The following is a 23,441-nucleotide window of genomic DNA, read 5'->3' on the forward strand; positions in this document are numbered from 1 at the left end:
CTCCCGGTATAAACTTACTTTCTAAATCTTGTTCTTTATCTTTCTTACGCCAGTCTACGCACAAGCAGGTTGCGTAGGATCGAAGAAGAAATGCGTCATCAAGTCTAAAATGATAAAATTAAGTTTCAAATTTATATTTCTCTCCCCTCCCCCCTCAAAATTTAATTCAAATTTATTCTAAAAAAACAAAAATTGAAGAAAGGTTTAAATGTTTGGCACTTTTTCTTTTTTCAATTAAAGATATCACGGGTTTCACGAAGTTAAATAAAATGGAAAATGCTGTCATTGGTGGATTCAAGACTTTAGGATTCCCGAATTTACGACCTTAAAGGGAGTGTTCGCAAAAAATGAAATTGGGTATGAGCTGATCACCAATTGATTTCGGTTTTGATCGCTACTATTAGAGAGAAGTAAAATTAGTAGCGATCGAAGCCAAATTTAATCAGGTAGCAGCCTCTAACCCCATTCACCTTTCGCGATCACTCCCTTTAAGTCTGTCATCTTAAAAACTTGTCAATTAGTTATCGAGTTTAGCCGCTGACCTATGATCTTCTCTTGGGGGTTCTGCTTCAGTCATCAGATATCTCTCACTGGCCTCCTGAATAACAATATATATTTATTCAAAGGGACTGTAAGCGTAATTTCAAGTGACCATCAATGCAAAGATGGCAATGCCCGATTTACAACTTGAAAGCTTTGTCTGATCAAGTATGAATTAGATATCAATGTTTCTGTTTCCATAAACTGGTTATTTTCATTTGTGGTTTTAACGTGTAACAGACTTTCGCTTTTCTTGTTTATAAGAAGCTTAATGAAGAACAGTTAGTAAAACGAGACATCTTCCAAATTTATGATAAGGTTTCAAGGATACTGTTGCAAATCGGGCATTGCCATCTTGAGGGTTACTTGAAATTACGCTTACAGTCTCTTAGGGTCTGCCCTAGAGAATGATTTTTGGGCCCCCCCCAATTTTGTACATGGATCTAGTATGTAACACATGGAATTAATTAATCATGTGGTCAATGCCCCCGACACTATCAATGTTGTACATGACCACTTATTTTTCAGCAAAATTGTTTTGCTACTTCACCGCAAAACAAACGAAAAATTTCCCAAAGTACCTGAGCCGCTGCTAAGGCGTCAAATAAACTCGTTGCAATACATTCATTCTCTTCATCATCATCTTCCTTATTTTCTACATTGTCATCATCATCATATTCCTCATTATTATCTTCATTCCCATCATTTTCTTCAGTATTATCATTTTCTTCAGTATTATCATTTTCTTCCGTATCATCATATTCTTCCTGTTCTTCGTTACTGGCATATTCAGCTCCTTCTTCATTATTGTCAAAATCTACAAATCGTATAATATTCAGGGGGCGGAATCGTCGTGTGTGTGTGTCTGAACCAATAGAATGTGTGTAAAGTTTACCGAACCGAAGGTGTGTACTGTATGTGTACAGTACATAAGAATCTCGATATGTGTACAGGCTAGGAGAGTACATTTGTTAATTGTCAATTGTTTACTTGCGCCATTTCCTTTCCCTTCGTGCCTAGACCCTGATAAAATTGGGTTTATAAGTAAAGTTAAGGCATTTCCCGGGCCGCGCGCTGCGGATTATAAACACCACTGTACCGGGCTCTGCGGTCACGTGTCTAAATTTGTCCGTTTATAAAATCTATAAGCACAGGACCCCCTCCTTTATCCTAAATTCGATAGAAATTGAAATAAGATTGGTTTATACTTCCATGCCATTCCTTTACAACGAATTATCTTACCATATTCTCCAAGCTCTTCCTCCATTTGATAATCTGCTAATTCTTCTTCCCTTGCTTTACTCATTATTTTCACTGACAGCACGTATTTAACTGTAATGCTAAATTAACTCATTTTTACCAGGGAACCTCAGCGCAGAGTTGTTTAAAGCGCATTATGTTAAAAAATGCCGCAATTACTCTTATTTATATTATGACTCTGATAAACAAAGACGACTAGTTTACAATCAATTAATATGAAGGAAGGGAAGGATTTCTCGGGCGAGGGGGGGGAGTCCAGAGTTTCTCAAATAGTAATCACCGCCACCCAAATCTGTTTTGCGGCAAGCGCGCTCCTCAATTGGTAATCTCCACCACCTCAAATAGTAATCACCCCAAAAAAGCATAAAATTAAATCGTTTATTTCTTAGAAATAAGACCATATTGACCTCTTTTAATGGCCCTATGGTGTACAATATTGTTAAAGCTTTCTTTATTGCTCCTTAGTTTCGAAAATAAATCAATAAATATGCCACACTAAGTGCTAGAAATATATTACGTTTTTTAGTTTCAAGTTTCGCTTTAAGAATGTTTGCGGCATTTTCCTCTGAATGTTGTTTTAAACTCCTTATATGCAGAGGAAACTTTAACCCATTATTAGTGGACTAAATACTTCATTTTCAGTAGTTGGTGTGATGAGACTAATTTTTCAAAATTTTATGTTCTTTCTATGCATATAATTAGTTTTGTTGTAGATGTTGAACTCGAGTTGGCTAATACAAAAATCTAAACACTGTAAAGGTTTTTTGAAAATATCTTTTAAATGGAGATTGATTGTATCTTGACGCCAATCATGAAATGCAGTCATTAAAGTGGCCAATTGGATCTAAGATTCGGCTAAAATGAACTGTGCCTTGATTCTCAGTTTTTGTTGACCAAAAAAATCTGAAAATAATTTGAAAATTTAGTTTAAGTCAATACAGATGCCATATAACCCCGATAGATGTCGAAAATTGTGTTAAAAGTGCATTAAATTCAAATCACATAAAACAAAATTTTATGGTGATTACTATTTGAGGTGGTGGAGATTACCAATTGAGGAGCGCGCTTGCCGCGAAACAGATTTGGGTGGCGGTGATTACTATTTGAGAAACTCTGGACTCCCCCCCTCCTCGGGCTTTATGATTCTTATCTAAATTCATTTTTGAAAAGCCCTTGAAAATGGACTTTGAAACATGTGCCTTTCAAGGATTGATATTAAGTTTGAAACTGATTTGTTTTCTTAATACCGGTTTTAAGGGGGGTGAAAGGTCCGCTAGGCGGGTCCCAAAAAAACCAAGATTTCGCGCGCGCCTAAAGTTCACCCCCATTGGCTAAATTTTCAATACGCCCCTGAGGCCGAGGGTATCACAGGATGTGTTTTTATTTTTGTTTTTACACGATAGGGTGGTCCTTGATGTCGAACATCTTTTCACTAAAATGTAAAAAAAAGTGGCTGAGTTAGTTCTCACTGTCAGAACTTGACGAGAAATGACAAAAACGCTGAAAAAATTCCCCCAAAATACTAAAAATGAGGAAACTCGCGTTTTTCTCTGGACATGCGATTTCATGATTGGATTTTTGTTGTTGCATGGTTGTAATTTTCGATGACCTCCAAATATGTGAAGAAAAATTAACCTAACAATGTAAAAACCGATGAAATAAATTTTTTGAGAAACGGATCAAAAAAATCCCAAGATTTGAGGCATTTCCGACATAAAGCGAAAATTCCTCATTAAGTAATTTTTGAGTGGTTTCAATGTTGAGGGGTTTCAATGTTAAGTTGTTTCAATGTTGAGGGGTTTTAATGTTGCGGCGTTTCCAGATCATACTTCTTAATTTGTATGACACCCTGTTAATGCTTAATAAATGTAAAAGCTGGCGTGTACTTCCTGAAAACATTTTCTTTATCTTGAATATTTATTTATTGAATAAAATCAACAGATTGCCAATATACAAGATAATATAAGATTAAATATGCTAGGACTGCAGGTAGGGACTGGAGTAAAGATATTTTAATAATATTCTACTCGAATGTTTGTGACGGAAAAAATGTTAAAAATATAGTCTCCAATCCCCCCCTTAATCCTTAAATTGAAACATTAAATTTGAAAAACTCACAAATTTGGTTAAATATATGATAACGACATTTTTTTGTGTGAAATGCACCAAAAATTTCTTCTAAAATGCATCTCGGTTTTTTTTACTTTTTTTTTGGATATTCCCTTATCGTTGTAGCTGTTCTCCTCAGTCAGGGTTTGAAAAAATAACAAACCCAGAGAAAAAATATTATTTTTTGTTTCTAAAAGATAAAAACAAAAAATCGACGGGAAACAGTATAGTTGATTAAATATGACAATATTACAATATTTAAGTCTCCCGTAGACGGCCGCCGAAGTTAGTAACGTCAAACTAGAAAACTGTAGGAGTTGATAAAATCGGCGGCCGTGCCGAATTTCTAGATGGTGTAGAGGAAACAGACAACATCTTGGTTAGCAGGAAAGTACTCATGCCCCGGAGATATAGGCTTAAACCCCAGGAACAAAAAGTTCCTAAATAGATAGATAATTAGATATAGTTCCTACCACTCAAAACAACCAACCCTGGTTAGGCGGGTCCAAACTGCATAGTAAATTGTGATTGCTTATTTGTAATATCTCATGCTTTGTAGTTGAATAAATATATGAATATATGAATGAAATAGATAGATAATTCGAGAGTTACTGAATAGATAGATAATCACATATAATTCTATGAGAATATTAAGAATAAACAAATTTCGACAACCAACCGACGCATTAGTGTGTGACTGTGTAATTCTAGACGAAAATCATATTAGTTTCAAATTTCAAGATTTCATAAAAAAAAAGATTGTTTACGTTTAAGGAAATGCGACTTTACTCTACATACTCCATACAGCACATATTTACTCTTAATTCATTCTTTTTAATATTGGATAAAATTTGAAAAAAAACAATATAGACAAAAAAATTGATTTAAAGGTACTGTAGACGTAAAGAAAGTTGTGTATCCGATTGAGAATAATCCATTTTCAGACGAAATTAGAGACAACACAAGGCAGCACTTAAAATTTATTCAATTTTGATGCGGGTCCGGATAAAAGATTCACCATGAACAAACTGTATCCGGATCCAGGTCATTGAACATTTCTTTAAGGGTTACTGATTTTTTTTCAACAAAAGAAGTACTTTAAAAGATACTATTCTTCTTTTTTCGCTTATCACATTAATATCCCATTCAGAGATAAGGACATTCCTAATAATCGTATCTTTTTTTTAGCAGTTCAAATTTGGGGTTTTAAGAGCAAGAATTTTTCCCTTCACTGTTTGGATAATATTTTGACCCTTGGATCCGGATCCAGGAAGCCAAAATGTTGCGAATCAATCGGATCCGAATCCTAAGCACCGAATCCTAAGCACAGATTCCCAAAGAATAAAAATTCCCAAAAAGAACCTGATGATGTTCTTGTTGCTGTAAGAACGGTCCAGACAGGCAATCACGTGATCCACTCCCAGTACTTCCTCAGCATACTCTAGTAGCGAGACAAATGCAGCCTTGCTACCATCAGCCAGCTGATTCTAGATAGTTAGATAGCTGATATATATATATATATATATATATATATATATATATATATATGTATATGTATGCATATATATATGTATATATAGCCGATTCTAGATACATAAATAGCTGAATATAGATATATATAGAGCATATTTTAGACACAGCTGATTCTAGATAGATAGATAGCTGATATTAGACAGAAAGAGCTGATTCTAAATAGATACATAGCTGATATTGGATAGATAGAGCTTTTTCTATATAAATAGTTGAAATTAGCTTGATAGATAGCTGATAAGTGATTCTCGATAGAAAGCTAATTCCGATAAATCCTGATAGCTGAATATAGACAGATATATAGCTGATTATTGATAGATAGATAGCTGATTAGATTTATAGCCGATCATAGATAGTTAAATAGCTGATTATAGATAGATATATATCTGATTCTAGATAGACACAGCTGATTCTAGATAGTTAGAGCTGATTCTAGATAGATAGCTGATATTAGATAGGTAGATAGCTTATGTCAGAAAGAAAGAGCCGATTCTAGACAAGATAAATTGAAAGATAGAGCTGATTGTCAAACAGATAGATAGCTGATTTAAAAATACAGTGTGCAATGTGGTGCTCACCGTACAATACACTGTAGTATCATTTACACTAGACGTATAGTTAATCTCATTTAGGATATGGTGTACACTGTACAGTGTACAGGTTATTTTAAAGTGAAGTTTCTTGTACAGTTTAATTAGTGTAGTCTGTGTAGTCTGTGTTTTATTTATATATATAGTTTAATGTGTGCAGATATGTTTCTTGCAAAATTTAATGTACAGTTAATTTAAGTGTACAGTTTTATGTACCATCCTACCTGGGTGACATTCACGTACAACCTGTTCTGCCAAAGAACCGCCTCCCAGCAACTCCTAGCTCCACCCACCCCGGCTGCAGAGAACGAAAGCTTTTCAGCTTTATCTCCGCCCACCTTGGTAATAATAGAGTTAATACCTCCGCCAACCCTGGGAATATTAGGGTTAATACCTCCGCCAACCAAGGGAATATTAGGGTTAATACCTCCGCCAACCCTGGGAATATTAGGGTTAATATCGGCGCCCACCCTGTGAATGTTAGGGTTAATATCTGCGCTCACCCTGACTATATAAGGGTTAATATCTGCGCCCACCCTGGGAATTGTAGGGTTAAGTGTGTATACAAAGGGAGCGTTCTCCAATTTCAAGATACTCACTACAAATAAGAACATAATTACAGTTTTAGTGAAGTCGAATACAGTTGTAAAGAGTAAAGATATTGAGATTGAGCCAAGCATGGTTTGCTAGCATTTCCCAAAAAATGTAAGGGATTTCTTGGAGTAATTGGATCATTCTTGAAATACGATTTATTTACTCCAAAAGATTGAAGCAGCTCATCACTAGCCTAATATTCAAATCCTTTATCCCCTCTTTAACAAAGGTCCATATATTTCCATTATTGATCCCTAATGGGATCGGGGTTGAAAGCACATTTGAGGGCATTTGTGTCATTGTGAACTTCAGCAAGTTTTTTGTGTACACTTCAGAAATGTGTACTGTACTGCATTTGGGGTGTCAAAAATGTAAATATCAGTAATCAATATCAGAGACAAATTATGATATACAGAAAAAAAAACACTCCCGGTGCACATTCTGCAGTATGCAATTTTTTCTTTTAACTATGGAATAATATGTGGACCCCTCTTCTATATCTATATAACCAGGTGATGAAAACCTTCGATAGTTCAAACTTGGACTATTGCTCAAACATAAGTTATTAAAGGACTACAACGCAGGATTCCTAATACGATCCCCCCTCCAAATTTTTAAGGGGGAGGGAGTTATTGAACCCATCTTTCTTCGGTTCAGAGGGATATCCTTTGTAACCCGCGCAAGTGCCCTCTGGGAAATCCCAACCTAACATAAAACAATTCTATTTGAAGAAAAAAGATCTTAACATTTTTTTAGTGAAACGCTTGAGGGGCACATCCAGGATTTACTAGGGGAGAGCAAACTTAAAATATCCTGTTTCCTTATGATAACTTTGTCCAATAATATGTACTGCTAAAATTGGAAATGCAGGCCCATATTTCACAAATTAGAACTCCAAATATTGAAATAATAAGAAATAATTTACAAAAAGTCAAAAATAAAATTAAGATCGGAGTAAAAGATTTACAAAATAACATGTCGTGCCAAAAAATTGTTTGTGCTATACTTAATGCAATGATAATTTAGACATATCAAGCAGAAATAAAAACTTAAAGTTAATTCAAATTGTATTTTAATTTATATTGAAAAAGTTCAGAAAACATTGAATACTTTAGAGCACGATACTATAATAAACAGCTGATTTTACATAAGAATACGGTGCTAGAATAAACAGCTGATTAGTGATTTAACATAATGGCACGGTGCTATAATAAACAGCTGATTTAACATAAAAGCTCGGTGCTATAATAATCCGCTGATTTAACATAATAGCACGGTGCTATAATTAACTGCTGATTTACCATAATAGCACGATGAAAATGTCTATAGCACAAGGTTATAAAATATAATATATACAGCTAATTATTTTATACCACGTCAATAATAAAATTTACCATAACTGACAATGAGAAAATCCGGGAACCATTTAAATTGCACCGTGCTATAATATACAGCTAATTTAACATTAGCAGCAAGCACGCCTATAATGAAATCTATTGATAAGTTAACATGAGTGATTGTAAACAATGAAAAAATTATCAACCTGCGCGGGTGACATCAAACCCGCTGTCGAGGCCCAGCGTCGAGCCCGCTGAACTGAGAGGAGGCGAGGCCGTTGCCGAGACCGGCTAGGGGTGAGCAGGGCCCAGCGGAGGTCAGTGCTTCCGACATACTGACCTCAGCGTTATTACTTAATATTGAGAGTTTATTATTATTATCACTCATTTTGTGTCGGTTCTTCAGCGTGCTGGTCTGGTCTAAGCAGGAAAAATCTGATCGAGGATCAGATGAAACAAAACAATCTGAAACAAAAAACGTTTTTAGTTAAAGGGATTGTAAGCGTTATTTCAAGTAATCTTAAAAATGAAAAGAACGCGATGCGCGATTTACAACGATACCCCTAATCTCGTAAAAAAATACAGTTGTTTTTCAAGACATGCGCAAGCAACCTTTGCAGAGAACCCGAAAATGAAAATTAACATTTTAAAGAAACAAAAACATAGACATATAATCCATACTTTCAGTTTTTAAGGGTACTGACGTAAATTGGGCATGGAGGGTCAATTTAAAATTACACACTCCTTTAGAGCCCCTTTAAACGGAATGTATAATGTATATGCAACATCAACTTATTCTCCATTTACTTTGTGGCATGTCCGAATGAAAATGGTATCCTTAATAGAATTGGGTTTTAACATTATACGACTTAAGCCTTTTACTTTAGGGAAAAAAGTTAAATATATTTTATTTACCCGTTCCATTCAAAGACTAACTCAACAAAAAATACTAAAAAATATTTTTTTGCCACTCTGCGCAAACATTTCTAACAAATTGAGATTTTTTAAAAGGGGTTTTGGGAGGATTTCAAGAAATTATTCACAATTCTATTTTCAAATATAAAAAAATTAGTGTAATTTATTTCATTTTGTGAGTCAATCCAGGATACATAGTTCCAGAATAAAAGGATACTTTATACATGGATCCTTGATACATGGATCCAGGATATATGGATCCAGGATACATGGATCCTTGATATATGGATCCTTGATATATGGATCCAGGATATACGGATCCAGGATATATGGATCCAGGATATATGGATCCAGGATATATGGATCCAGGATATACGGATCCAGGATATATGGATCCAGGATATATGGATCCAGGATATATGGATCCAGGATATATGGATCCAGGATATATGGATCCAGGATATATGGATCCAGGATCAGGATATATGGATCCAGGATATATGGATCCAGGATATATGGATCCAGGATACATGGATCCAGGATACATCGATCGAGGATACATGGATCGAGGATACATCGATCAGAGTTATAATGAATATGTATCATTAGAACTCTGCTATTGATTAAACAAAGAAATCTCAATAAAACATAAATAAGATTTAGCTTCTATAATTATTAAGGAAAAAATGGAGAATTAGGTTAAGTCACTACATAAAATTAAACTAAGTCACGAGATAAGAGGATACTAGTTAAGCATTTAATAATTCTGCACTTTGTATGATAAACTCCTCCCTTGGAAACCTTGTGATTTAAAACTAGTTTCACATTTCAACTCAACTTATACAATTTATATTATTTAGAGATGAATTCGAAGAGCTACCCCCCCCCCTCTTTTCCTTCTTCTTACAACTTTATTGACAGAAATTACAGAATTTTCAGACCAGAGTTTGAATTTGATAAATTTGAGCCGCGTCTTAAATCCCCTAAAAACCGGTTTCAATTGAGCGCCGGCTTAAATCTTGTAACATTGAATACGATTTTAAGTGAAACCAACCTATTTGAGCCGCGTCTCAAATTTAAGCCGCGGCTCAAATTCTTTAAATTCGGCCTCTGCTTTCACAAGATTGTCTATATGGTTTTTTTTAAGTGGGGGGCCATGAGGGTATTATGAGGTCATGAGGTGAGGTCCCACGAAAAAATGTTTCTATGTTTCGATAGGTTTTATGTTTTATGGATGAATTAAATATCAATTAACTAATAACAAAAATAAAAACTATTTTTTTACAAAATGAAAATTCACAAAGGTTCCCTTTAAACCCTTCGCCTGAGTAACAAACTTAAAGATATCTTTGTTTTTCTATCTGTATAATGATTATTTACAATTGTGGGGTATATAAAAAAAATGTCTCAAAGAATCATGCAGAAAAGACAAAGAAGGACATTGTCAGAATTTAACAATTTACCGCAGTAAAAAATTGATGTTTGTATTAAAGTTTACAGGAGACAGTTATGAATCAGGTATGTTTAACGCTGTAAATAATAATCCTTGAATTTTCAAACAAATTTGACCTTGGTCTTAATCAACATATTGAACAGATAATGTAAAGATTTCCATTGTGTATTTTGTTACTAAGGCAACGCAAATGCTATTTCAAAATTCGGTAAAATTAAAGGAAGCTAGCCCCCCCCCCCCCTTCACATAATTAATCAACATTAAGAAAGCGGATTGAATTACTTAAGTATTTCTTTTTATTACGCAGAAAAATTATTCCGTATAAATGAAGTAAATTAGCTTTTGCCTTATTTTATAAAGTTTTATGTAGAAATATATATTTCTGAGGAAAAATATGACTAAACAAATTGGTAAAAAATTAATAATTAAAATGAGGCTTTCTTTTTTCCTTTTCATTAATGGGGGTGGGGGGTTAAATATCCTAACCTTATCTTATCTTATGATGCCGAAATAATCATTTCTTAAACGAAAATATACACCTCTGCTTACTTCGGTTATCCTTAGAAACTGGTGTCGTATTAATGAACTAGATTTTTCCAGATGCTTTCTTTTCTTTCTAGGAAATTGTTTTTGCTTGAATTAGTCATTTTTTAAATCTATTTTCTGTTTTAAATTTTTGTTGACCCAATCCGATCTACAAAATAATAAAGTTTTATTTACCAAGTATTAAATTCTTGATGCTTATATTTATAATATGTTTGCTGATTTATAATTTATTAATGGAAATAACCCAAGCTCGTAGTAAATATTAAATGCGTAATTATACTTGAAAACTTCCTCCACCCACAATTGATATAAAACTCCCAATAAAATGTCTGGGTGTCTGTTTGTTTGTTTGTCTTGGTGTTTGTATCCAAGAAACGTCAAAACGGCTAAACCGAACATGGCCAAATTTGGTGTGGGACCTCACGTGGCCCCAGACTTTGAATATGTAATCTTAAATTATTTAATTTAGTAAAATTTTTAAAATGCGCAAAAAAATATTATAAAATCCGTAAATTAAACAAAAAATTTTATGCTGTACAAAGAGAAGACGCTCACAGATAAAGCCATAATTAAAAGTTGAAAAATAAGATGGGCGGGAAGCGCGCTAAAAGCCAGGTATTATAAAATTAAACAAACTTTAAAAAATCCTAAAATAGATGTGACGTCTGTTATGATCACAAGAAGAACCATGCAAAAGAGTGGTCTTTCATTAACAAGAAAACCCATCAATAATAATTTAACTTAAATATTCTATCATTTATGGCAAATTATACATAAATTAAAGTCTGGATCAACTTTGGCCTTGATTGTTTCAAATTACTATTAAGTGGCTCAGTTCATGTAAGAAATATATATATAAGCTTCGACATTCTAGCTTTATTCAAGTATTTGGAAACATCCTGATACATTTTCGCGTCAGGGCGGAGACATTTACGTTGACTCTGTGTAGAGTAAAACTAATTTAGTATCTAGGGCTACCCGGCCACAAAGGATAAGACTTCAGAGACGACTGTTAAGAATTTACATTCATAGTTTCATGCATCTAGTTTGTTTTCTATGCCAAATCATACAATAACTTCAGATCGATATATTTTTGTGTCATCTAAGTCTCATGTTATTGGTAACCCTGTATGACCCTTGATCACTTTTATCAAGGTTATAATGCAAGGAAAGTTATTTCAGAGATTTACGCATCTTTTGTACTGCAAGGTACTATCTCTGGCCGGATGTCACAGCATGGCATGGGATCCATCTTTCACATAAAAAATCAATGAAATATTCTGGTCACAGGAAATTATTATGTGAATTATCAAAAATTTCAAAATTCGATGCTTTTATCCTCCTCGGATATACTCGAACACTGTTTACACTTGTTTAAAAATTACGCCCAGAGAGAGAACTAGTTTCAATATGTACGCAGAGTATACGCAACTACATTTAACTTTCCTTGCATTTTAACCTTTTAAGGATCTTAGCTGCTTGTTATTTCCATAAAAAATGAATATTTAGATAACCTGTTGAAGTGGAAGGGTTGGCGTAAATCGAGAGGGGGTAACTGGTTGTGTATTGTGTAAGGTTAAAGCTAGAGGGGGGAGGACAGGTAGAAACATGGGGGGGGGGGTTTAGAGAGAGGCCATGCAGGGGTGAATGATCTTATCATGAATAAGACATGCACTGTTCAGATAAGGAATAAGAACTTGGATACTCAGGTTTCGATAAAGATAAGATATATTTAAATACGAGATCCTAATTTAGCCCCCCCCCCCACGATCCTAATTTAACCCCCATAGAAAGAGTAATAATCGAAGTAAATTCTTTTATAAGCTAGAACAAAATAATAAATCTAGTTTAACACCAACTACGGTAGAGATAACGAGAAACATAAAACCACAATATAATAGAATACGATCAAATGTCCAACATTTAGACGTAAACAAATTAATAGCGGGGGGGGGACCTAGCGCGACCCCATGAGCATGGACAATGATCAGTTCAAAATTACATAATTAAAAATTTTCATATGTATTTTTATCTGAAAATTCAAGAAGAAATAGGAAAATAAAGAGATAAAAAAAACTTTAATTGGAGAGGGGGGGGGGGATTATTAAAGACCTAAAATTTTATCAAATCTGATATATTTAACTCTAGTAATAGGAAAAATAAAAGTAAAAAATAGGTAATTTCCTAGTATACGATTTTTGGACCCCCCCCCCCGCCCCCCAAAAATCGTATACTAGGACAGACCCTAAAAATCTATAACTATATAATTTTCGAGTAACAAATCATGCAATAAAAGTTCGTACAACATTCATTAACTATAAATTATTTGAAACCAGATTAAAAAATACAGAAGACATCAGCTGACTCACTGTAGAAAATATCCCACTACACTATTATAAAACAGATAAAAGTAAAAACTATATCGTATACTAGGACAGACCTAAGAGAAAGTTTTGTATTTAGTTTGCGTTACCTGTTTATTGTACGAGAAGTTGTGGCTAACTAACTTAAACTGGCAGCCTCCCAGACAAATGGAATTTTATAAGAAAGCAACTCAATGACGCAATGTACTTTCATCAAAGACGACATTAAAAACCTTCAAGAAACAACAAAAAGTAAATTTAATTGGATTCTATATTGATTTTGGACTGTACAATTGAACTAATGTCTTAGATTTCCTAGCTGTAACTTAACGTTTGGCGTTGATCTGATTCAACGAATCTAACCCCATTCCGACGATTCCGACTGACGTCTGCAGTTTGCCCAAGATAGACCGCGGGGGAGGGGACGTCTTGTGAAACAAATCTGTAACTTACATTTGATACATTTTTTAAGCCCTTGGGTATACCTCTACTTCAATAATCTGAAGAAAAAAATGCATATTAGCAAAAATCCAAAAATGTATTGCGAAATCTAGTTATTTAGCAAAACTCAAATATGCAAAAATATTTGCAAAATTTTCAAAACTTAAATGCAACGTGATTCAAGAAAAGTTAAAATTGTGCAAATTCCCTTAAAGTATATAGGCCTCTGTGCAAAAATCTACGCAAAAGTTGTGCAGTCTGCTAGGAAGCTCAAATCTTCTGACTTTTCTAATTTTAACATCATGCATATGTCCACCACTTAAGGCTAAAGGCTGGGCTGTAATACCTACTGTCTGAGTCCTCATGCATACTGCCTATTAAATTCCATATTTTACCTATACCAGACTAAATCTACATTTAGACCTACTTCCAGTCATTAGATTTCAATATTTTATAGCTCTTTGGAAAGCCTATAACAAAAGCAACAAATCGACTGCACAACTTTTGCAAATAAATTTTGCAGACATTTTTGCACAGTCGTCTTTACATTATGCACATTTTCAGTTTTTCTTGAATACACATTTAGGTTTTAAACATTTTTAAAACGTTTTTGCAGATTTGAACTCGCAAGGTCAAGGGCTTTTCAGAAATGTTTTTTGCACAATTTTCGCTTAATAACTAGATTTCGCTATTTGGATTTTTGCAAATTTGTCATTTTTTTTGAAGATTCTTGAAGTAGAGCCCAAGGGCTTTCCAAAAACGTATCAAATGTTTCAGATTTGTATCACAATAAGAAAATTGAGAGGGAAGGGGGTCCATTTGCAAGAAAATAAAATGATTTTTTTCTCAAACTTTTCAAAAAAAATTAGAGATGTTTGTTTCTAACGTTGACTACTCCTAAAAGCCCGCCCCCCAATTTTTTTTTGTAAAGCTATTGTCGTGTAGATATTCAAATAACAAAACTATTCTACCATTTAGTTAAATTATTGTTGAAAACTTAAAAAATCGAAAATTTAGTTATTTTCTGATTATCACAGCAAGTTGTAAACTTTGACATGATCCTTTTGGGACCTTCTTCCCAATGATGGATTTTTAAGGACAATTTTTTGAGACACCCTGTCAGTTAGGATTTTTTTAACGGATTCTAACATCCCTAACCATTATACAACTTTAAGTAAAGGTCGTTTTTCAGTTGCACAAAGTCGACATTATGAGTCGACTCGTAGCAAAGTGTAAGTGGAAGAAGTAAAAATTGCGCCAAACAGAATTGCGAAAAAGCAGACTAGTTCATTTTGCGTTAAATGACATTTACGAATGATTGCGCAAATTCCTGTTTTTTCGCGCAAAAGTGTTGCAACGCAAGAATATTTTGAGTTTCTTTTCACATAAATTGCGCAAATGTTTTGCGAATGGAAATAAACAACTTTTTCTTAAAGAAAAAACAATTTTTATGAAACTTAAAAAATTTATTTCTAAAAAATTATAGTTGAAAATATTTAACAATTCAGCTCTCCTCCTCCTCCTCCGAAGAAGACGACCCGTCCTTCTCCTCCCCCTGGAGCTTGGAGAAGATCTGTTGAGCCCTCTTCAGCTCAATGTCTCCAGGTTTATCTCCGAGCTCAACCTTCAGCTCAGTTTCAGTAGACCCTTCCTCCTCTCCATCCTTAATAATTCAATATTTCTTTCATTTTTAGTTTTAATGCGGATTTTTTTACAAGATTTTTCTTATACACCGTCTTGGCAGTGAAACTAACGTTACCCTTGCATTTTATTAACAACTTTTTAGATTTTTGCAAATCAAAGTTTTCTTTAATATTGAATTTGTTTGTATAAACATTTTTCTAAGTTGCATGTTTTTTTTTAAGATGTTGATTTAAGATAATTTTCTTTTGGTATACGCACAGATTGATACAATTACTTGCACAAGTATTACGATGAAGCACATATCATCCTTTGTTAACACTCTAATTAATCCCATGATTTAAGTTTGGTTCTTTTTGTTTTGTTGGAAATATAAATTCTTAATAATTTGCTGTCAATGTATTTATTGTATATCTTTAGCCAAGTTATGTTGCCATGCTGTAAACGGCTTTTATTTAAAATAAAAAATTATCAAGCTAAAATTTATTATTTACAATGGTCAGTTTATTCCATATTTAGAAAATTCGGGTATAATTTTTTTTAAAGGAGTAGAAGTAATTTAAGTGACCCACCATTTAAAAGAGTGACATTCTGATTCACATTGAGGAAGATAAAATCGTGTATTTATCTGGAAAAGTGTTTAATTCTCGAGATTTCCTTTATTGTATCTTCTGCTTAAATCCGCAAGTCACAATTGAAAATGATCAACAATTCTCATTCTTAACCAGACAAAGGTTTAAATGGTTTAAATGGTTAGTTGTGCATGAAACTCTATAAAATTATAAATGGAGGGTCATATGATATTACGTTTACTGTCCCTTTAAGTAGTTTTAAAATCCTAATCCTCTGCCAAAACAAATATTTTTCACATACTAAGAACTCACAATTCTAATTCATTAATACTTTTCAATATTGTATCTTTAACCCTCTATTAAGTAGAAGCAAACAAATGTATCAAATAAGCAGTGCTTAGGATCATTTTGATGGGGATCCGGATCCAGGTCATGATCATTTCCTTAAGATTTACTGACTTTTAAAATATTTAATTTTTTTCAATTAATTCTTATGAACCATTCAGAAATTATGAAGTTTTAATATTGGTCAGTAATAAGTAAAAAAAAGGTTATGGTTTGTTTTTTACCTCTTGGATCCAAATCCGAAGCCAAAATGTTGCGGATAAAACGGATAAGCAGAGTTAAAAAAAAGCCTAGAATCATGTCTCCTACCTTCCATTTTTTATATTTGTCTAATCTACTCTTGGCTCCAGCGACAGTAATATCTCTCATCCCTCCTCTTCAATCAGAATAAGTTCATTGATTTTTAATAAGAACATCAAAGGGACTGTATATGTAATTTCAAGTGACCCTGAATGCAAAGATGGCAATGATTCACAACGGTACCCTTAAAAACTTTGTCTGATCAAGTATGAATTAATGTTTTTGTTTCTTTAAACTAGTTTATTTCAACTGTGGTTTCCCTACTAAAGTGACTTGTGCATTTCTCCGACCAGAAAACATATTGGAGTAATCAAAATCTAAATCTTTTTAAGCTAGAAAAACCTCAATATCTTCCACATTATTGGCCTGATAAATGTTTTAAGGGTACCGTTGTGAATCGGGCATTGCCATCTTTGCATCGAGGATCACTTGAATTTACGCTTTCTTTCAAGAATTATACAATTTTTGATGCTCTGAGAAAAAAAAATTGGACATCAAAATGCTAGCTTTTTCATACTTTTTGCTACTTGTTACCCAAAAATTCGTTTATTTTCCCCAAATCAGCGAATAAATCCCTAAAAATACATTTCTGGAACAAAAAGGGGAAAATGATATTTTTAAGAAAATAAACACGTCATTTAAAGATATTTCTTCGACAGTTCCTTTAAGAATATTGTCAATGTTAACTTCTCGTGAGTAAGTTTGTAAGTATTTGTACTGAATTGAATACTTTAGTGACCTCATTTTAGACTACGCAATACATGTGCGCAAAATAATGTCCTTGAAGATATTAAAGGGATTGTTCGCGTTTTTATCAAGTCACAACTTTAAAGGGTTAAAACGCAAAAAATCATTAATTAAGTGTAAGCAATATTTCAGGTGACCCTCCATTGAAAAATGACAATGTCAGATTAACAACGGTGCACTTCTGATCAATAATAAATTAGATAAACCTAGGTTTATACTTGAAAACTAGAAAAACGACAATATCTTCCACATTATTTAAAGAGAACAGTTGTGAATCAAGCATTACCATTTTTGCGAATTATCATTTGAAATTACTCGTTCAGTCCTTTTTAATCTAAACAATCACAAACGTAATTACTAATTAATTCTTTTTTTGATTTTTTGCCTTAAAAATCCACAAAGGCAAAAAATCCGCAAATCGCTTTCTTGAAAATTCGCAAAAATAAATTGTCAAAAATTAGAAAGAGAAATAAAAATATGAATTATTAAAGGAGTTTAAGTGCGATTCAAAGTTTTGAAAATCCATAACAAAAAAACTTACTTTATACTATTCATGTATTCAAGAAGTATTTTAAAATGCTCATCATCAATCCTAAAAAATAATTTCACTTAAAATCAATAAAAAACGACAAACCCAGAAAAATTTCAGAAAGCACAGTGTGCAAATTTACGTTGCACATTGCAAATATCATACTGAAAAGTATGCAAATACAACAAACATTATAAAATAATAAATTGTTAGGTTGACAACGTACATTGTATATTTATACAATCAGAGGTGTATTTATTTTTGGAAACTTGTCCTACGTCCACTTTATGTTTATTTTTAGGATAGCAATGCATTATGGTAATCATTGTGTTACAATTTCAAACTATCTGTACATTATAGCACTGTTACCGGATTTTCTAATAAGATTTGAAATTACGTTTTTCTATTTAAATGAAAAAAAATTTTCTTTAAAAATATAATTTTTGATTGATGAAAATATATTTAAAAGCAATAAATTATTTTTATTTACCTTTTCTCGTCGTACGCATTATGCAGCAACCATATTTGCCGACACTAAAATAAATTCAAATTTATTTAAGTGATTAAGGACCCCCCCCCCCCATACTTTTAGTAGGTAAAACTTTATTATTGTACTACAGTGAAAAAAATGACGGCCTAGAACTCTACATTGTGAAGCCAAAAAATATTCCGTACATTTCCTAACTTAAGTTAAATTTATATCAATGATTCCAGGTATAAAATAAAGTAGCTTGGAAACCCAGCTTTGCCTGAAAAAAAGACTTTCCCATAGCTCTATCAAGTTCCTCAATAAAAATTTGAGGCAAATCGGTAAAGGGTTTCATGACTTATTATCAGACATACAAACAAACAGACAAAAATAGATTGCTACTTTATACAGCTAAATAGATATATAGATAATTAGATTATTTGTTAAAACCTTTTCAAACTTCCAGGCTGCCTTATCTTCCTGCCACAGTTTCAGATAATTCAGGGCTTTCAACATACCCTGAATAATAAAATATTATTTACACAACAGTTATTAGATATGATAATGAATAATAATAATAATCATAGGTATCATCAAGGTTATTATGCAAGGAAAGTTATTTCAGAGGTGTACGCATCTTTTGTACTGCAGTGTACTGTCTCTGGGAGGTAATGTAAACACAAGACGGATGTCACAGCCTGACATGGAATCCATCTTTCACATAAAAAATCAATGAAATATTCTGGTCATAGGAAACTATTATGTGAATTATCAAAGTTATCAAAATTTAATGCTTTTAACCTCCTCGGATACTAAACGCATCTATTCTTGTTTACAAATTCCGCCCAGAGAGAACTGGTTTCAATATGTACGCAGAGTATACGCACCTGCAATTAACTTTCCTTGCATTATAACCTAGGTATTATGGGCGAAACTTCTATTGTCGGGATGACTTTTTCTTCCCCCCCCCAAAAAAAAATTCTTATATTTCTCATAAAAATTTACGCTAATTTTCCATTTCCAATGCCCAACCCCTAAATAAAACTCTTATTGCGCCTATCGCTAGATCGTGTCAAAATAATCAAGCAATGCCAAAAACGATCAAAATACTTTAATGTAAAAAGTAGTTTACGTTTTTTTATTGCTGATCCATGATTTAATTTAATTACCTTGGTCTCATGAACGTGCTCTTCATCTAAAAATATAGAATTTTTTAGAATTATTAAGAATTTTTTTTTATAAATGATCAAAATAATACCAGTTTCCTTCTTTTTCTTTTTCTTAGATTTTGTTCCCTTTTCTTTAGTAGATCCTGAGGACTGAATAAAAAAGATTTTAAATAATAAAGAAATTCAAGATACAGGGTTCAGAGACGACTGTACGGAAATCATTGAGTCAGATTTATAACATTTTTGGTTGCTTTTAACAGTAAACTTGTTTCTTCTGATATTAAATTAATTTCTTGTTTTTTAAATGTAGAAGACAAATTTCAACCTTTACCTCGTTATATTTAAAGAGTTTAAGGTCGTCATTAAGTTCTCATTCTTTGTGGGTAACCCTGTACCTTGGGATACTTTTAATACCCCCCTACAGGGGAGGATACAGGATTTAAGTGAGGGGGGTGCTAGATTTATTTCGGAACAAAAACATCCAGATTTAGGAACAAAATTTTTTAAGATATATATTTTTCCTGTTTTGCACTAGGCTTGCTATTGAGGAGCTATTCTAAAATCTCAAGAGGGGGGGCTGCGCCCTCCACCCCTGTATCCGCCCCTGCCCCCCTACTCCCCCCACCATCAGTTTATTTTATTATTTAGATTACAGGTTAATTATTAATATAGCTCTCGATTAAATGTTGGAGCAAAGTGTAGGAGGGAGGACGAATAGACGAACAGACGAATAGACGAATAGACGAATAGAAGAATTGACGAATAGACGAATAGATTACATTTTTAAAAATTGGAAACAGTTGTTATCTTCAAAATTTTACGAAACTCAAAAGTTTTTGGGAGACAATTTTGTGTAACTTTGAGCATTCCTAAACCTTCCCTGGGGACAAACAAACAGACAGACAGACAAGCAAAGTATAAGCATATATATATATAAACTGAAGGTAATATATATATAAAGGTGCTCACCTCATTTTGTACTACAATGATTTTCGGCCCTTTTCCCTTCTTAGATACTTCAGGAACCAAACTGGGTTCTAGGATAGATTATTTTTAAAATAAAATAATTTATTAAAATTATGTCTTTTTTAACGTATTTATATCAACTGTAGATCTTTTTTACGAAATTTGGACACAAAGACTGTATAACTGGTCTCATGGCCGAAAAGTATTTTTTTTTTAGTAATTGTAAACTAAGTTTCGGGCTTATAATCAAAACCGGGACTTTTTAGCCACTTTCTTACACTAACAAAGAACTGTAGACGTAAAACGTAAAACTGAGCAAAAATGAGTAAGATATTGTCACTTTTCTATCTTAAAACGTGTTGAATTCTGTCGATTTCATGTCTTATCTATCCGTATAAATCAAAATCCCAATTTTCAGAAAGAAAAACAAAAATATATTTTTGCTCTGATGAAAAGTTAGAGGGTAACATTGTGAATGGGGTGTGCCACTCAATCTCTAATAATACCATTGATTTTTAACAGTTTGAAAAAAAAATATTTTACAGCGGTGAAAAATAATAGAAAGATCCTGTAAGGGAACAAGACATGGAACCCGCAGACAGCATCTACATGGAGCATACGGGCTCCATCCAGGCTTCCTCAGAATTCATAACGCTCGTGGAAAAAACTTTGTTTTAATGTTATTTTTACCTGATTCGGATTGAGTAAGAATGATTTGAAATTTTCCTTTTTTCTTCTCTTTTTGTTCTGTGTCAACATCATCATCTTTATGTTCTTTTTTCTCTTTCTTCTTTTTCTTCTTTTTCACCGATTCTTTTGAATCATCATCTTCCATTTTTCTTTTCTGATCTACATAATCCTGTGTCGCGGTTATAAGCTCGTCTAAATTATTTAGCTTCTCTAGTTCTTTTTTCTTCTTTTTCTTTTTCTCTTTCTTCCCAACAACTTCGCTAACTTCAGGTTCAGCAATTTCTACTGCGTCTTTGGATTTGTCCTTTTTCTTTTTCTTCTTAATTTCCCGGATTTCTTCCGTCTCTGGTTCAGGGGTTTCTTTTTTGTTCTTTTTCTTTTTCCCTTCTAGTTCTGGTTCTTCATCAAGGGGCCGCTTGTTCTTACTCTTTTTCTTCTATCGTTCATAATTTAATTTTTACCATATTTTTCCTGATAGAAAATCAATTTTTTTCTTCATTTTTTCTCAATATTAGACAGTTTTACAACCCAAAATGTTAAAAGTATTTATTTTCGTTTGCAATTTTTTATGAGAGGTCAATTTGAATCCTCAGGTAAAAAACAAAAACCACTTCTGGGACTAAGTTGATTTGAAAATTGATTGGGGAAAAAATTAGACTTAGAGTAGATTTCAATTGTAAATTTTCAAAATTATGAATTATCATTTAATTGCATGTATATAATTGTGAAAACTCTGCTTTAATCTAAAATTTCAAATTTGCATAAAACCCAGGCCAGTTTTTTTTGTAATTTAACCTAATTCTAGGTAAAAAAATCTCTAATCAAACCGAACTTTAAATCAAAGCATTATTATCAAAAAATAGAGTAACTGATTTTCTTTACTATTTCTAAACTTTAAGGAACAGAGTCACAGAACTAAATAATCTTTTGAAATCTTTTGAAATCCACAAGATCAGAAACAAAAGTATTAAATTCCTCTTTCTTATTTGTTTAAATAATATAAGTTTCCAAACTTCAGTTCTCCATCGTTCTATCTGCAAACTCCAGTTCTCCAACTTTCTATCTGTAAACTCCATTTCTCCTACTTTCTATCTGTAAACTGCAGTTTTCAGCTTTCTATCTGTAAACTCCAGTTCTTCAACTTTCTATCTGTTAACTCCAGTTCTTCTACTTTCTAGCTGTAAAATCTAGTTCTATCCTAGTTTATATCTGTAAACTCCAGTTCTCCTACTTCTATCTGTAAACTTCCAGGAGCTTGGGGTGGGGCTCACGGGCTCAAGCCCCCCCCCCCCTGTCAGAAACTAAGAAATAATACTAATGCTAAGTTTTAGAAAAAAACACCATTTTTGAAATCGTGAAACTTGATGAACTTACAATCACAATAACCATTGCGTTTTTAAAGAGACCATTTTCAAGAATCATTTCTTCATAAATTTAGTTTTAAGATTAATTCTAGTTAATTACAGCAATAGGTACGAAGATAAAATGAGAGAATTTTTCTCTCTATGTTTCTGGGATTAAGATATAATATTGTTGATTTATTTTGGTATTGAATAAAGTTGTTAAGGAGAACTAAAGAGTGTTCATAGTAGGTACAATTCCCATAAATGGGAAAATGTGTGGGGGGTCATCAATGAAACATTTTTCTTAAAAATGCCGTTTTAACCTTCAAAATTATGCCTAGTAATCGAAAAAGTGCTCGGTCCACTTTATCTCAATTCTACCATTGAAAATGCGAATTTTTTGTTCCATTCTGTCGTAAAAACGTTAAAATTTAAATGTAATCTTTGAAACAGAGACAAAGCACATTTTTGAATATCAGAACTACTTATTAAAGGTTAAAAAGATATTTAAGAGAAAAATGATTTATCGACGACCAGCACATTTATGAGGATTGAAAAAAAGAAAGATTATAAAAATTTCATGGTTCATTAAGTTTTTGGATAAAAATATGCAAAAAAAAAAATAAAACAAAAAATTAGAAAATAATTTTTGTTAAAAAAATCAGTAAATCTAAAAGAAATGACCTGGATCTGGATCCGGATCCATTTTTTCCAGTGCGGATCCGCATCAAAATTAAATGGATCCTAAGCACTGGCTGAAAGTATCAAAAAGGATGAAAACCCATTCTCTTCATGATCAATTATTATTTATTTTTCCCCCCCAGAAGCTTTTAATAAATTATAAATCCCTTTTGCTCCGTATCGGGAATTGCTGAGACTGCAATCACCATTTTTATCTGAAACAAATCTTACAATAAATTATAAATTGTTTAATCTAATAATTTTTTGTATATATTTAAACTTAGTTCATAGATATTTTATAATTTATAAAT

General features: G+C 32.9%; 3 protein-coding genes and 1 long non-coding RNA gene across 8 annotated transcripts in view; all 4 read right to left on the bottom strand.

Moving 5' to 3' along the window:
* The window catches only part of LOC111702729 (eisosome protein SEG2), a 4,042-nt gene extending 2,086 nt beyond the window's left edge, over window positions 1-1,956 (bottom strand). Inside the window, exons 1-4 of one of the 2 annotated variants that reach the window (XM_023474513.1) lie at window positions 1,783-1,956; window positions 1,122-1,339; window positions 543-598; window positions 19-104 (exon numbers count right to left, since the gene is read on the bottom strand). In XM_023474513.1, the coding sequence (XP_023330281.1) occupies window positions 19-104; window positions 543-598; window positions 1,122-1,339; window positions 1,783-1,846 (424 nt within the window). In that variant the 5' untranslated portion in view covers window positions 1,847-1,956. Of the gene's footprint in view, window positions 1-18; window positions 105-542; window positions 599-1,121; window positions 1,358-1,782 lie in introns of both variants that reach the window. The other variant, XM_023474504.1, reaches the window with a different exon arrangement.
* A 1,742-nt stretch (window positions 1,957-3,698) lies between these two features.
* LOC111702685 (uncharacterized) lies at window positions 3,699-6,724 on the bottom strand. The gene is made up of 3 exons (XM_023474451.1): window positions 6,254-6,724; window positions 5,272-5,396; window positions 3,699-4,349 (listed from the first exon to the last, which is right to left on the bottom strand). Exons 1-3 carry the CDS (start codon window positions 6,707-6,709, stop codon window positions 4,256-4,258), a joined length of 675 nt encoding a protein of 224 aa, XP_023330219.1. The 5' UTR covers window positions 6,710-6,724; the 3' UTR covers window positions 3,699-4,255.
* A 523-nt stretch (window positions 6,725-7,247) lies between these two features.
* On the bottom strand, window positions 7,248-13,448 carry LOC111702693 (uncharacterized). 4 transcript variants are annotated; one of them, XR_002765465.1, is made up of 3 exons: window positions 13,348-13,448; window positions 8,167-8,425; window positions 7,248-7,328 (listed from the first exon to the last, which is right to left on the bottom strand). It is a non-coding gene; the product is annotated as an uncharacterized LOC111702693 (long non-coding RNA). The 4 variants fall into 4 exon arrangements; XR_002765467.1 differs by lacking the exon at window positions 13,348-13,448 and adding an exon at window positions 12,389-12,408; XR_002765468.1 differs by lacking the exon at window positions 13,348-13,448 and adding an exon at window positions 10,878-10,896.
* A 1,695-nt stretch (window positions 13,449-15,143) lies between these two features.
* Window positions 15,144-23,399, bottom strand: LOC111702668 (protein FAM133). Its single transcript, XM_023474425.1, has 10 exons — window positions 23,298-23,399; window positions 21,107-21,542; window positions 20,420-20,487; window positions 19,540-19,600; window positions 19,451-19,476; window positions 18,732-18,800; window positions 18,303-18,346; window positions 17,825-17,875; window positions 16,546-16,612; window positions 15,144-15,341 (listed from the first exon to the last, which is right to left on the bottom strand). The coding sequence occupies exons 1-10, from the start codon at window positions 23,337-23,339 to the stop codon at window positions 15,183-15,185; spliced, it is 1,023 nt and encodes a 340-aa protein (XP_023330193.1). The 5' UTR covers window positions 23,340-23,399; the 3' UTR covers window positions 15,144-15,182.
* Between the last annotated feature and the right edge of the window lie 42 nt (window positions 23,400-23,441).

This window comes from Eurytemora carolleeae, unplaced genomic scaffold (assembly GCF_000591075.1).
Source record: "Eurytemora carolleeae unplaced genomic scaffold, Eaff_2.0 scaffold138, whole genome shotgun sequence".
Classification (NCBI taxonomy): Eukaryota; Metazoa; Arthropoda; class Copepoda; order Calanoida; family Temoridae; genus Eurytemora; species Eurytemora carolleeae.